Source organism: Bison bison, unplaced genomic scaffold (assembly GCF_000754665.1).
Source record: "Bison bison bison isolate TAMUID 2011002044 unplaced genomic scaffold, Bison_UMD1.0 scf7180017864331, whole genome shotgun sequence".
Classification (NCBI taxonomy): Eukaryota; Metazoa; Chordata; class Mammalia; order Artiodactyla; family Bovidae; genus Bison; species Bison bison.
In genome coordinates this window covers 8178375-8189531 of record NW_011494903.1, presented here as the reverse complement: position 1 = coordinate 8189531, position 11157 = coordinate 8178375, and the positions used below count along the sequence as shown (strand labels likewise).

The 11157-nt window shown below is 42.3% G+C and overlaps 1 protein-coding gene across 2 annotated transcripts in view; it reads right to left on the bottom strand.

Moving 5' to 3' along the window:
- SLC45A2 (solute carrier family 45, member 2) overlaps positions 1-6223 on the bottom strand; it is a 37507-nt gene extending 31284 nt beyond the window's left edge. For both annotated transcript variants that reach the window (XM_010853828.1, XM_010853829.1), the window contains exons 1-2: positions 5197-6223; positions 3190-3366 (exon numbers count right to left, since the gene is read on the bottom strand). In XM_010853828.1, the coding sequence (XP_010852130.1) occupies positions 3190-3366; positions 5197-5725 (706 nt within the window). In that variant the 5' untranslated portion in view covers positions 5726-6223. The remainder of the gene's footprint in view (positions 1-3189; positions 3367-5196) is intronic.
- Between the last annotated feature and the right edge of the window lie 4934 nt (positions 6224-11157).

The window sequence follows — 11157 nt, the reverse complement described above, 5'->3', positions numbered from 1 at the left end:
CTTTAATGAAATTCTGAATCTCTGTAATATTCTGGAAATACATAGTGTAGTATACTAATGAAATGTTAGATCTATCAGTCCAGTTCAGTTCAGTTCAGTCGTGTCCGACTCTTTGTGACCCCATGAATCACAGCATGCCAGGCCTTCCTGTCTATCACCAACTCCCGGAGTTCATCAAGACTCACATCCATCGAGTCAGTGATGCCATCCAGCCATCTCGTCCTCTGTCCCCCCCTTCTCCTCCTGCCCCCAATCCCTCCCAGCATCAGAGTCTTTTCCAATGAGTCAACTCTTTGCATGAGGTGGCCAAAGTACTGGAGTTTCAGCTTTAGCATCATTTCTTCCAAAGAAGTCCCAGGGCTGATCTCCTTTAGAATGGACTGGTTGGATCTCCTTGCAGTCCAAGGGACTCTCAAGAGTCTTCTCCAACACCACAGTTCAAAAGCATCAATTCTTCAGCGCTCAGCTTTCTTCACAGTCCAACTCTCACATCCATACATGACCACAGGAAATACCATGGCTTTGACTAGACGGACCTTTGTTGGCAAAGTAATGTCTCTGCTTTTGAATATGCTATCTAGGTTGGTCATAACTTTCCTTCCAAGGAGTAAACGTCTTTTAATTTCATGGCTGCATTCACCATCTGCAGTGATTTTGGAGCCCAGAAAAATAAAGTCTGACACTGTTTCCACTGTTTTCCCGTCTATTTCCCATTAATATATTAATCAGACCACAGTCATAGAAGTCACAGGAATACTTCCTTGACAGCAGCAACTTTCTCCTGGCACCAGCAAGGGAACTCCTTAGCAGATAACGGTCCTTTCTCAATCCTTTAAGCGGTCACAATGACCCACTACTCGCCTTGTATGTGCAGACCCGGACTACATAAACTGTCAGTACGTCATTAGATGTACAACACTTTGTCTCATATTTCACTGTGCTTTGACCTCTGATGGGAGGAATAGTTCTGAGAGCTCTCTGAGAGACTGTTTCCCAATTTATAATCTTTAGGTTGACTTGAATAAAATTCTCTATTTCTTTCTTAAATTGACTATTGATTAATTAATTAATTTTTTTGTCAACAGGAGCCACTGCGGGTCATTGAACATGAAAGTGTCCCAGTCAAAGCTGTCTTTTAGGAATGTGGCTCTAGAAGCTGTGTGTTAGCACAATTGGAATAGGAAAAAATTAGAGACTGGAAAATCAGTTAAAGGGTAAGTACGAAAGCTCAGACAAGATACAGTGAAAGCCTGAAATGAGGTCACATGAAAATTACACATGAATTATATGCTTGCTGAAACCACAATACACTAATATCAAAAGAAAACCTCAAGACATTTTATCAAACTCAACAGAAATACTACCACGTATTAACCCTGGAAAAGTTCCCAAAGTACAGAGCTCAGTCTTTTAATATCAGAGGCAGCAAAGCAAAGGTTGTTAGGCCAAGACTAACACTGATATAAGCTGGGAAGGAGTGACCACATTTCCCAAAGTACTTAGAGCAACAAAACTCTCAACGTGTCAGGTTCAAAAGCCAAAAAGCCTCCCGCAATATCATAATTAATTTCAGCAGATTATTACATAGCAGTAGGAATTGTGGGATTTAAGTTAGGAGAATGCAGTTTGAATCTCTATTCTGGGACCTTCCAGCTGGTAGACAAAGTGTTCAGGGGTCCCAGACAGATGGCCTGGACTCCTGCTCCTCCAGGCCGCTCTCTGCCGGGCAGCCCCATTCTTCCCAGTGTTCACCATTCAAATATCTGCACAAACAACAAATTGTTGACCGAACGGCTTCTGTGGGCAGGCCTGCTTTTGGCTGTGCAGATATAATCTGAACAAAATTCAAGATTCTGTTTCTCATGGGACATATCTGACCATGGGAGGAGACAAAACATAAAATAAAAATACCTTGGCTGGGCCTTGGAGAAAATGAAATAAAGTCCTCACATCTAGACCTAACAATGTTCCCAGGACAGGATCATGCTGTTGTCCTGTGGATGACACCCCAATTCTAGAACAGTCCCAACTGGAAGGACAGCAAGGAGATCAAACCAGTCAGTCCTAAAGGAAATCAGTCCTGAATGTTCATTGCAAGGACTGATGCCAATACTTTGGCCATCTGATGTGAAGAGCAGTCTCATTGGAAAAGACCCTGATGCTGGGAAAGACTGAGGGCAGGAGGAGAAGGGGATGACAGAGGATGAGACGGCTGGATGGCATCACCGACGCGATGGACATGAGTTTCAGCAAGCTCCAAGAAATAGTGAAGGACAGGGAAGCCTGACATGCTGTAGCCCAAGGAGTTGAAAAGAGTGGGACATGACTGAGTGACTGAACAACAAATGGAGCTCTAGAAATGCATGTTGAACATTAGTAGCATTGCTCTACATGAAGGGCCCAACAGCTACAAAAGGCCAGCAATGGCCCCAAGAAGTGTCCTCTTGGCATGGCATTTTCCAAAACAGGAGGTTGAGGATTTGCCAACTGTTTATATAACTAGGACATCTCTAGGACTTTCCTGGTGGCCCAATGGCTAAGACTTTGAGCTCCCAATGCAGGAGGCCTGGAGTTCGATCCAGTCAGGAAACTAGATCCCACATGGGGCAACTAAAGGCCCTGATTGTTGCAACTAAGACCCAGTGCAGCCAAATAAGTAAATAAATTTAAAAAAAGGAAGAAGTCCCTAAGACTTGGGGCTTTGTATTTGCTTGGTTTGTTCCTATTTCTGTTTTTAAATGTGGTTCATGTGATTCCTGGGACACTTGCCACAGAATCATCTGGGAAAGTCATTAAAAACGCAAATTTCTGGGCCCCACCCCGAACCTGCTGAATTAAAATAACAGGAAGAGGGGCCCAAGAAGCTGCAAGCTTCTAAATAATGTTGATGATACACATTACTGACTAAAGAACAAAACAAAATATGAAGTCTACAAGGCTTCTTTTCATTTCATTGTAAATGTCTCCACACATGGCTCTTCAGAGAGCTCTCCTACAAACTTCCTTTGCAGAAACTCCAAAGCCTGGTCACAAGAGAAATGCCCTGGAAGACAGAGCCCGCGTGATGGGAGCGATGCATCAACAGATCCATTCATTCAAAAAATCTGAGTGCTGAGACACTGGATGGCTTCAGTGGAAGGGCTTCCCTGCCCGGAGACCTGAAGGATAGACTTTCTGGATATTCCCTACCTGTGAAGAGGGCATGGTAGTGGAGGCCCCTCTCCTTATCTCGATGAGTGCAGACGTCAAACAAGTAGGCTTTGATGGGCCCATCAATGAAGTCAGCAGCAAAATCAAAGAGAACCACACCTATCATGGTGATACTTATGGCCCAAATCGGCTTCCTCCTTGGGTCAGCAATCAAAGCTAAAAGAGAAACAACCGTTGGTCTCCTAAATCCCGGTTTAGAACAATCCACATTTTTATTTCCACACAAACTTCCTGTCATCATATTACCTCCCTACTGTTTCGTTGTGTTTGCTCTTCCAAATAAAATACAGCTTCATTATTTTTTCAAGTTTTGAAAGTCATGCAGTGAATGTCCAGAAAAGACAGCTCTCTGGAGACAGAACGTAGATTGAGCAGTTACCTAGGACTGTGGGGGAGAAGGAAATGGGGAGTGTCTGCTAATGGCTACCAGGTTTCTGTAGAGGGGAGACGAAACTGTTGTGTAATTAGATAGCGGTGGTGGTTATACAACTTTGAGAATATACTGAAAAGCACTGAGCTGTTCACTTTTAGATGGTGACTTTTATGGTATGTGAATCATCTCTCTTTTAAATAAACCGGTTTAAAAAATTATATGTACTGACTGTAAACCACTCCAACCATATAGGAAAGCTGGGGAAAATACTTCAAGATCCCAGGCCCAAGAGATGGTCAACCTTCAGACATCCCTTTATGCACAAAAATAAAGAGAGGTGTGCATCTGTGCCCTCATGCAGTGCTTCTCAGACTTTAGCTCCTTAACCATTACCGGGATGACTTGTTAAAACCGATTGTTGGGCCTCACCTACCATGAGTCTCCTATGATTCCTCAATAGGCGGAAGGTAGGGCCTGGGAATTTTCATCTCTATCAGCCTCCAGTGAGGCTGATGCCACAGGCTGGAGGGCTTGGCTTGGAGGAGCACTGAGTAATGGGAGCAGGTTGTAAGTGAGCATCTTTAACCAACTCTCTTCGTACCTTTGCCTTTTGGTGGATGAAGAGCAATGTCACAATTTTAACACCTAAATGATATTCATCCTATGACCATACCACTGTTCATTCACCCCCTCATAACTATTTCTCATGCTTTCAGTTTATTTTTTAAACTTAAGAAAATGTGTAATATATGCACCTGATTTTAAAAATTCACTACAAAAATAAGTGAATGACAAGCTTAACTTCCCCCTCTCACCCCCAGGCCTTTAGCACCCTTCCTTAGAGGCAAAATTTCTTTTCAGGTATTTTTTTTTATATAAATTCTTCCAGAAATATACATTTATAGATTCATGCCCACTTTTAAATACATAGAGATGATAACTGATTATCATGGCTCATTATCATCCATTCTGCTACCCTGAGAGTTAATGGTCAGAAAATGTGTGCTATTTTTAAGTTTAACAATTCTTTCTTTCAATGTGATATATACTAGAACCAATTACTGATTAATCAGCAGCTGTTTAATGGCTAGAAAAAGTGCTCACCATCAGGTCTATGTCCATGATTTGCAATGAAAAAATGTCCCCTTGAGCGGCCAGGCTGATGCCCTGTACCTGTTACAAGACTCCATATAAAGCTCTGAACATCATTAACTCTTCTTTGGACACACATTTATTGGAAAAATTTATGGAGCCATTAGGCAGCTGGTTAATTTGAGAAAGTCCTAAATAAGGTATGGTGGGCACACACACACAAAACCCCATAATTGATAAACGTAACAATACATAATATAATAAAATAGGTAAAAATATAATCCCATTTTTAAGTTCTCACAACAATTAAAAAATAATGTATCCTGACGTTTCTAAAAGTAAAGGTGCCTAACTACAGAATCTGGGTCACTCAAAGGTGGAAATTCAATGTAACTTAGGGAATCAGTTTTAACCATTTTTTGACTGTCACAGAAAGAACTTTGCATTCTCCTTGTCCTGAGTTGCATAACAGGACCTTCTCCCACCCAGCCTACCTAGCCTACCAGGTGCAGTCCACTGACCTGATATGATCGCATCCCCGTTGAGGTACATGGCCATGCCCAGGAGCATCATGAGGCCCAGCGTGAGGATGTAGGGTCTCCGTCGGCCCCACCGGGCCCGGCAGTGGTCGCTGGCCGATCCCACCACGGGCTGCAGCAGGAACCCCAAGATGGGACTCAGGAGCCACACCATGCTGTACAGGCTCTTGGGCAGGCCCACGCTGAGCAGCACTGGAGTCACGTAGGCCGCCTCCACCGCATAGCAGAACTCCCGGCCGAACATGGCCATGCTGTGCATAACCAGGCTCCCCGTGGGTCTTTTGGGCAGCTCCGCAGAGCCAAAGAGGCCCTCCTCATCAAGGGATTTATAGGTGCGTAGGGGAGACTGCCCGCTCTTGTCGCCCATGGCCACTGGGCGGGGAACCTGCCTGCAAGCCCACCACCTTCTCCGTGGCCCTGGGGTTCGCGCTCCCAGGTGGATTTGACATGGAGCCTGGCTGCACGGCCGGCAGAGACGGCCAGGCTGGGGGCGGGGCTCAAATTCTTTCATGCCTCTAAGATCACAAGTTATGATGAGAAGGAAGGGGGAGGGGCCAGGAAAGCATGATGGAGATTAGCCAGCTGGGAGCCCTCTGGCTCCTTTGAACGTGTTTCTAAAGGAATCTTCCTTTGTACTGTTCTCTCTCTGATTCTGCCTCTCTCTCTCACACACACACACATTTACACACAATCACACATAGCTTTGGGACAATAAAGCCCTATAATGTAGATGTTAAGTATGAAGGGGGTCAATGTTTTTTCTAAACTTTTTCTGGATATAATATTCTGTCCTTCCTTGAACACAAGTTTTCTACATACACACACATCGAGTCAATTAACTAGACTTAAAATAGTGAGAGGCTGCCCCTTCTAAATTACTAACTATCCCACAGCACTGCAATATTTTTCTTCCATGTCAAATCCACCTGATTCTGTTTATTCTCCTGCTTTTTTCTTTTTTAATTCATTTTTTTATTGAAGGATAATTGCTTTACAGAATTTTGTTGTTTTCTGTCAAACCTCAACATGAATCAGCCATGCTGCTGCTGCTGCTGCTGCTGCTGCTGCTAAGTTGCTTCAGTCGTGTCCAACTCTGTGCGATCCCGTAGACGGCAGCCCACCAGGCTCCCCCGTCCCTGGGATTCTCCAGGCAAGAACACTGGAGTGGGTTGCCATTTCCTTCTCCAATGGATGAAAGTGAAAAATGAAAGTGAAGTTGCTCAGTCGTGTCCGACTCTTAGGGACTCCATGGACTGCAGCCTACCAGGCTCCTGTGTCCATGGGATTTTCCAGGCGAGAATACTGGAGTGTGTTGCCATTGCCTTCTCCGTGAATCAGCCATAAGTATACATATATCCCCTCCGTTTTGAACCTCCCTCCCACCTTCCTCCCTATCCCACCCCTCTAGGTTGATACAGAGCACCTGTTTGAGTTTCCTGAGCCATACAGCAAATTCCTGTTGGCTATCTGTTTTACATACGATAATGTAAGTTTTCATGTTACTCTTTCCATACATCTCACCCTCTCCTCCCCTCTCCCCATGTCCAGAAGTGTATTCTCTATGTCTGTTTCTCCTTTCAGTTCAGTTCAGTTCAGTCGCTCAGTCGTGTCTGACTCTTTGAGACCCCATGAACCGCAGCACGCCAAGCCTCCCTGTTCATCACCAACTCCTGGAGTTCACCCAAACCCATGTCCATCGAGTCGGTGATGCCATCCAACCATCTTATCCTCTGCTGTCCCCTTCTCCTCCTCCCTCAACCTTTCCCAGCATCAGGGTCTTTTCAAATGAGTCAGCTCTTCTCATCAGGTGGCTAAAGTATTGGAGTTTCAGCTTCAACATCAGTCCTTCCAGTGAACAGCCAGGACTGATCTCCTTTAGGATGGACTGGTTGGATGTCCTTGCAGTCCAAGGGACTCTCAAGAGTCTTCTCCAACACCGCAGTTCAAAAGCATCAATTCTTTGGTGCTCAGCTTTCTTTATAGTCCAACTCTCACATCCATACATGACCACTGGAAAAACCATAGCCTTGACTAGATGGCCCTTTGTTGGCAAGGTAATGTCTCTGCTTTTTAATATGCTGTCTAGGTTGGTCATCGGAGAAGGCAATGACACCCCACTCCAGTACTCTTGCCTGGAAAATCCCATGGACAGAGGAGCCTGGTAGGCTGCAGTCCATGGGGTCGCTAAGAGCCGGGAATGACTGAGCGACTTCACTTTCACTTTTCACTTTCATGCATTGGAGAAGGAAATGGCAACACACTCCAGTGTTCTTGCCTCGAGAATCCCAGGGACGGGGGAGCCTGGTGGGCTGCCATCTCTGGGGTCGCACAGAGTCAGACACGACTGAGGCGACTTGGCAGCAGCAGCAGCAGCAGGTTGGTCATAACTTTCCTTCCAAGGAGAAAGTGTCTTTTAATTTCACGGCTGCAATCACCATCTGCAGTGATTTTGGGGCCCAGAAAAATAAAGTCAGCTACTGTTTCCCCATCTATTTGCCATGTTGCTGCCCTGTAAATCAATTCTTCAGAACCATGTTTCTAGATTCTGTATATGTGCATTAGAATATGATATTTATCTTTCTCTTTCTGACTCACTTCACTCTGAATAATAGTTCTAGGTTCATCCACCTCATCAGAACTGACTCAAATGCATTCTTTTTTATGGCTGAGTAATATTCCATTATGTATATGTACCACAACTTCTTTATCCATTCATCTGTCATTTCCTTCTGTTTTAGTCTTTGATTCTCTAATGAGCAGTGATCAGGTCTGTTCTGCTCATACGGCATCTAGCATGATACCTGGCATCTAGTAGGTCCTCAGTAAATCTTTGCTAAAGGAATTATAAAGTATATATGCTACACTTTGCAGTGCTGGTCAACTGCCGGTTTGTTCAGATCCATTCCCTCCTCCTCATCTTATGCTCCATACCTAAGGGACTACGTTTCCCAGGTTCCCTTGCTCTCTAGCTTCCAGGTAGATTTGTCCAGTGGGAGGAACTGGTGGGAAGACAGGAGGCAGGTGAAAGGAAGATATCAGGATACTTCGTCCCCCTCTTTCTGTATCCTGAGACATCTCTGGCAGTGGCTGCATTTCCACTGTGGGTCCAGCTGCCAACCTTAGCTTCTGGGTCCTCATAACACTACCTTTCCCATCGATCCTGCACCTATGGGAGTGTTCCTAGATTCCTATGGTTGCTTGTATCTGCGTTGCCTCCCTTGGCTTCTCATCTCTTTTATCACTAATGTAATAATTGGTGATATTAATTTCCTCTGTTTTGAAGACTTCTAGTGGGTTGTATTTTCCTTGTTGGACATTGAATTCAAATGAAAGTCTTCGTGGCAAGGGAAACATGATCTTATAGGAAAGACAGTAAAAATGGTCTAAGAACAAGACTTGCAGTCAAAATATTAAAGTTTAAATGCTGGTTCTGCCTGTTTCTTCCTGTATTTCCCTAAATAGATCACTTAAACTGGTATTTCTCAAACTGTGTGCCAAGGTAACCCAGGGAGCCACAATGAAATCAAAGGGGTATCTCAGGAGATTTAAAATTTTTAAGACAGTAAACACAGTGAAACTCAACATCTTTCAGATAACACCTGAAGGAAGAGTGGAACAGTTCATACTTGCAACATAAGACTGCACTACAATCCTTTCACTGACTTTAGATTATTGTAAAGCTGGGTTTTCCACAGACACAAGAAGCATTACGAATATCAATGTGGAACAGAAAATGAAGATACTGACATCCAATCTGATTCCAAGACATGAGAAGCTGCACAGTGTACAACAGGCACTTATGACCCATTAGTGATTAAAAATGATATAAGGAGGAAAATCAAGATGATAGGGTAGGAAGATGTTGAGCTTAACTCCCTCCACAAACACAACAGAAATACAATCTACTAAAACTGAGTCAAGAAGAAACAGGTAATGTGAACAGACTGATCACTAGAAGTGAAATAGAACCTATACTTTAAAAAACAAAAAACAAAACACGTCTTGCAAACAAAAGTCCAGGACTGGACAGCTTCACTGGGAAATTTTACCAAACATACAAATAAGAACTTACACCTATCCTTCTCAAACTACTCCCAAATATTAAAAAGGAGGAAACATTCCTAAAGTCATTCTATGAAGCCACCATCACCCTGATACCAAAATCAGACAAAAAATATTACCAATAAAGAAAATCACAGGACAATATCTTTAATGAAAAGCAAAAATCATCAACAAAATATTGGCAAACTGCACCCAAAAATACATAAAAAGGATCATATACTATGATCAAGTGGTATTTATTCCAGGGTCACAAGGATGGTTAAACAAGCACAAATCAATGCGAAGCATTACGTTAACATAAAAGAAAAGACAAAAACCACATGATCATTTCAATAGACAGAAAAAGCATTTGAAAAATTCAACATCCATTCATGACAAAACCTCTCATCAAAATGAGTATAGAGGGAACATATCTCAACATAATAAAAGCACTTACCACAAACCCACAGCCAACATAACACTCAACAGTGAAAAACTAAAAGCTTTCCTGCTAAATTCATAAATAAAACAAGGATGCCCACTCTTACCACTTCCATTCAACACAGCATTGGAAGTCCTAGCCATAACAATCAAACAAGAAAATGAAATCAAAGGTATTAAATTTGGAAGGGAAGAGTAAAATTGTCATTATTTGGATATGACATGATACTCTGTACAGAGAACCCTAAAGACTTTACACAAAAACTATTAGAACCAACAAATGAATTCAGCAAGGTAGCAGGATACATGATTAATACACAGAACTCTGTTGCATTTCTTTATACTAACAATGAACTATCAGAAAGTGAAAGTTAGAAAACAATCTTGTTTAAAATTGCATTTAAAAATACCTGGAAATAAACTTAACCAAGGAGGTGAAAGACCTATATGCTGTTAACTATAAAACATTGATAAAGGAAACTGAAGATGATTCAAAGAAATGGAAAAGACCATGCTCTTGGACTGGAGGAACTAATATTGTTAAAATGGCCATACTACCCAAAGCAATCTACACATTTAGTGTGATCCCTATCAAAATACCCAAGAGATTTTTCACAGAACTAGAAAAATGTAACTCTAAAGTTTTTATGGAACCACAGAAGACCCAGAATTGCTAAAGCAATCCTGAGGAGAAAGAACAAAGCTGAAGGCATAACCCTTCCAGGCTTCAGACAATACCACAAAGCTATAGTAATCAAAATATCATGCTATTGGCACAAAAATGGACATGTAGATGGAACAGAACACAGAGCCCAGAAAAAACCCACACACCTATAGTCTATTAGACAAAGGAGGCAAAAATACACAATAGAGAAAAGACAGTCTCTTCAACAAGTGGTGTTAGTAAAGCTGGATAGCTATGTGGGTAAATCAATGAAACTAGAAAACTCCTTCACACCATATACAAAAGTAAACTCGAAATGGTTTAAAGACCTAAATATAAGATATGACACCATAAAACTCCTAGAAGAGAACATAGATAAAACATTCTCAGACATAAATCATTTCTTTCTTAGATATTTTCTTAGATTAGTCTCCCAAGACAATAGAAATAAAAGCAGAAATAAACAAATGGGACCTAATCAAACCTATAAGCTTGTGCACAGCAAAGGAAACCATTAACAAAATGAAAAGCCAACCTATGGTATGAGAGAGAATATTTGCAAATGATGCAGCCAACAAGGGCCTAGTTTCCAAAATATACAAGCAACTCATACAGCTCAACATCTCAAAACAAACAACTCACATAAAAAAATGGGCAGAGGACCTAACAGACATCTATCCAAAGACATACAGATAGCAAACAGGTATATGAAAAGATGCTGAATATCACTAATTATTAGTGAGATGGAAATTAAAACCACAAGGAGATATCACTTTACACTGGTCAGAATGGCCATT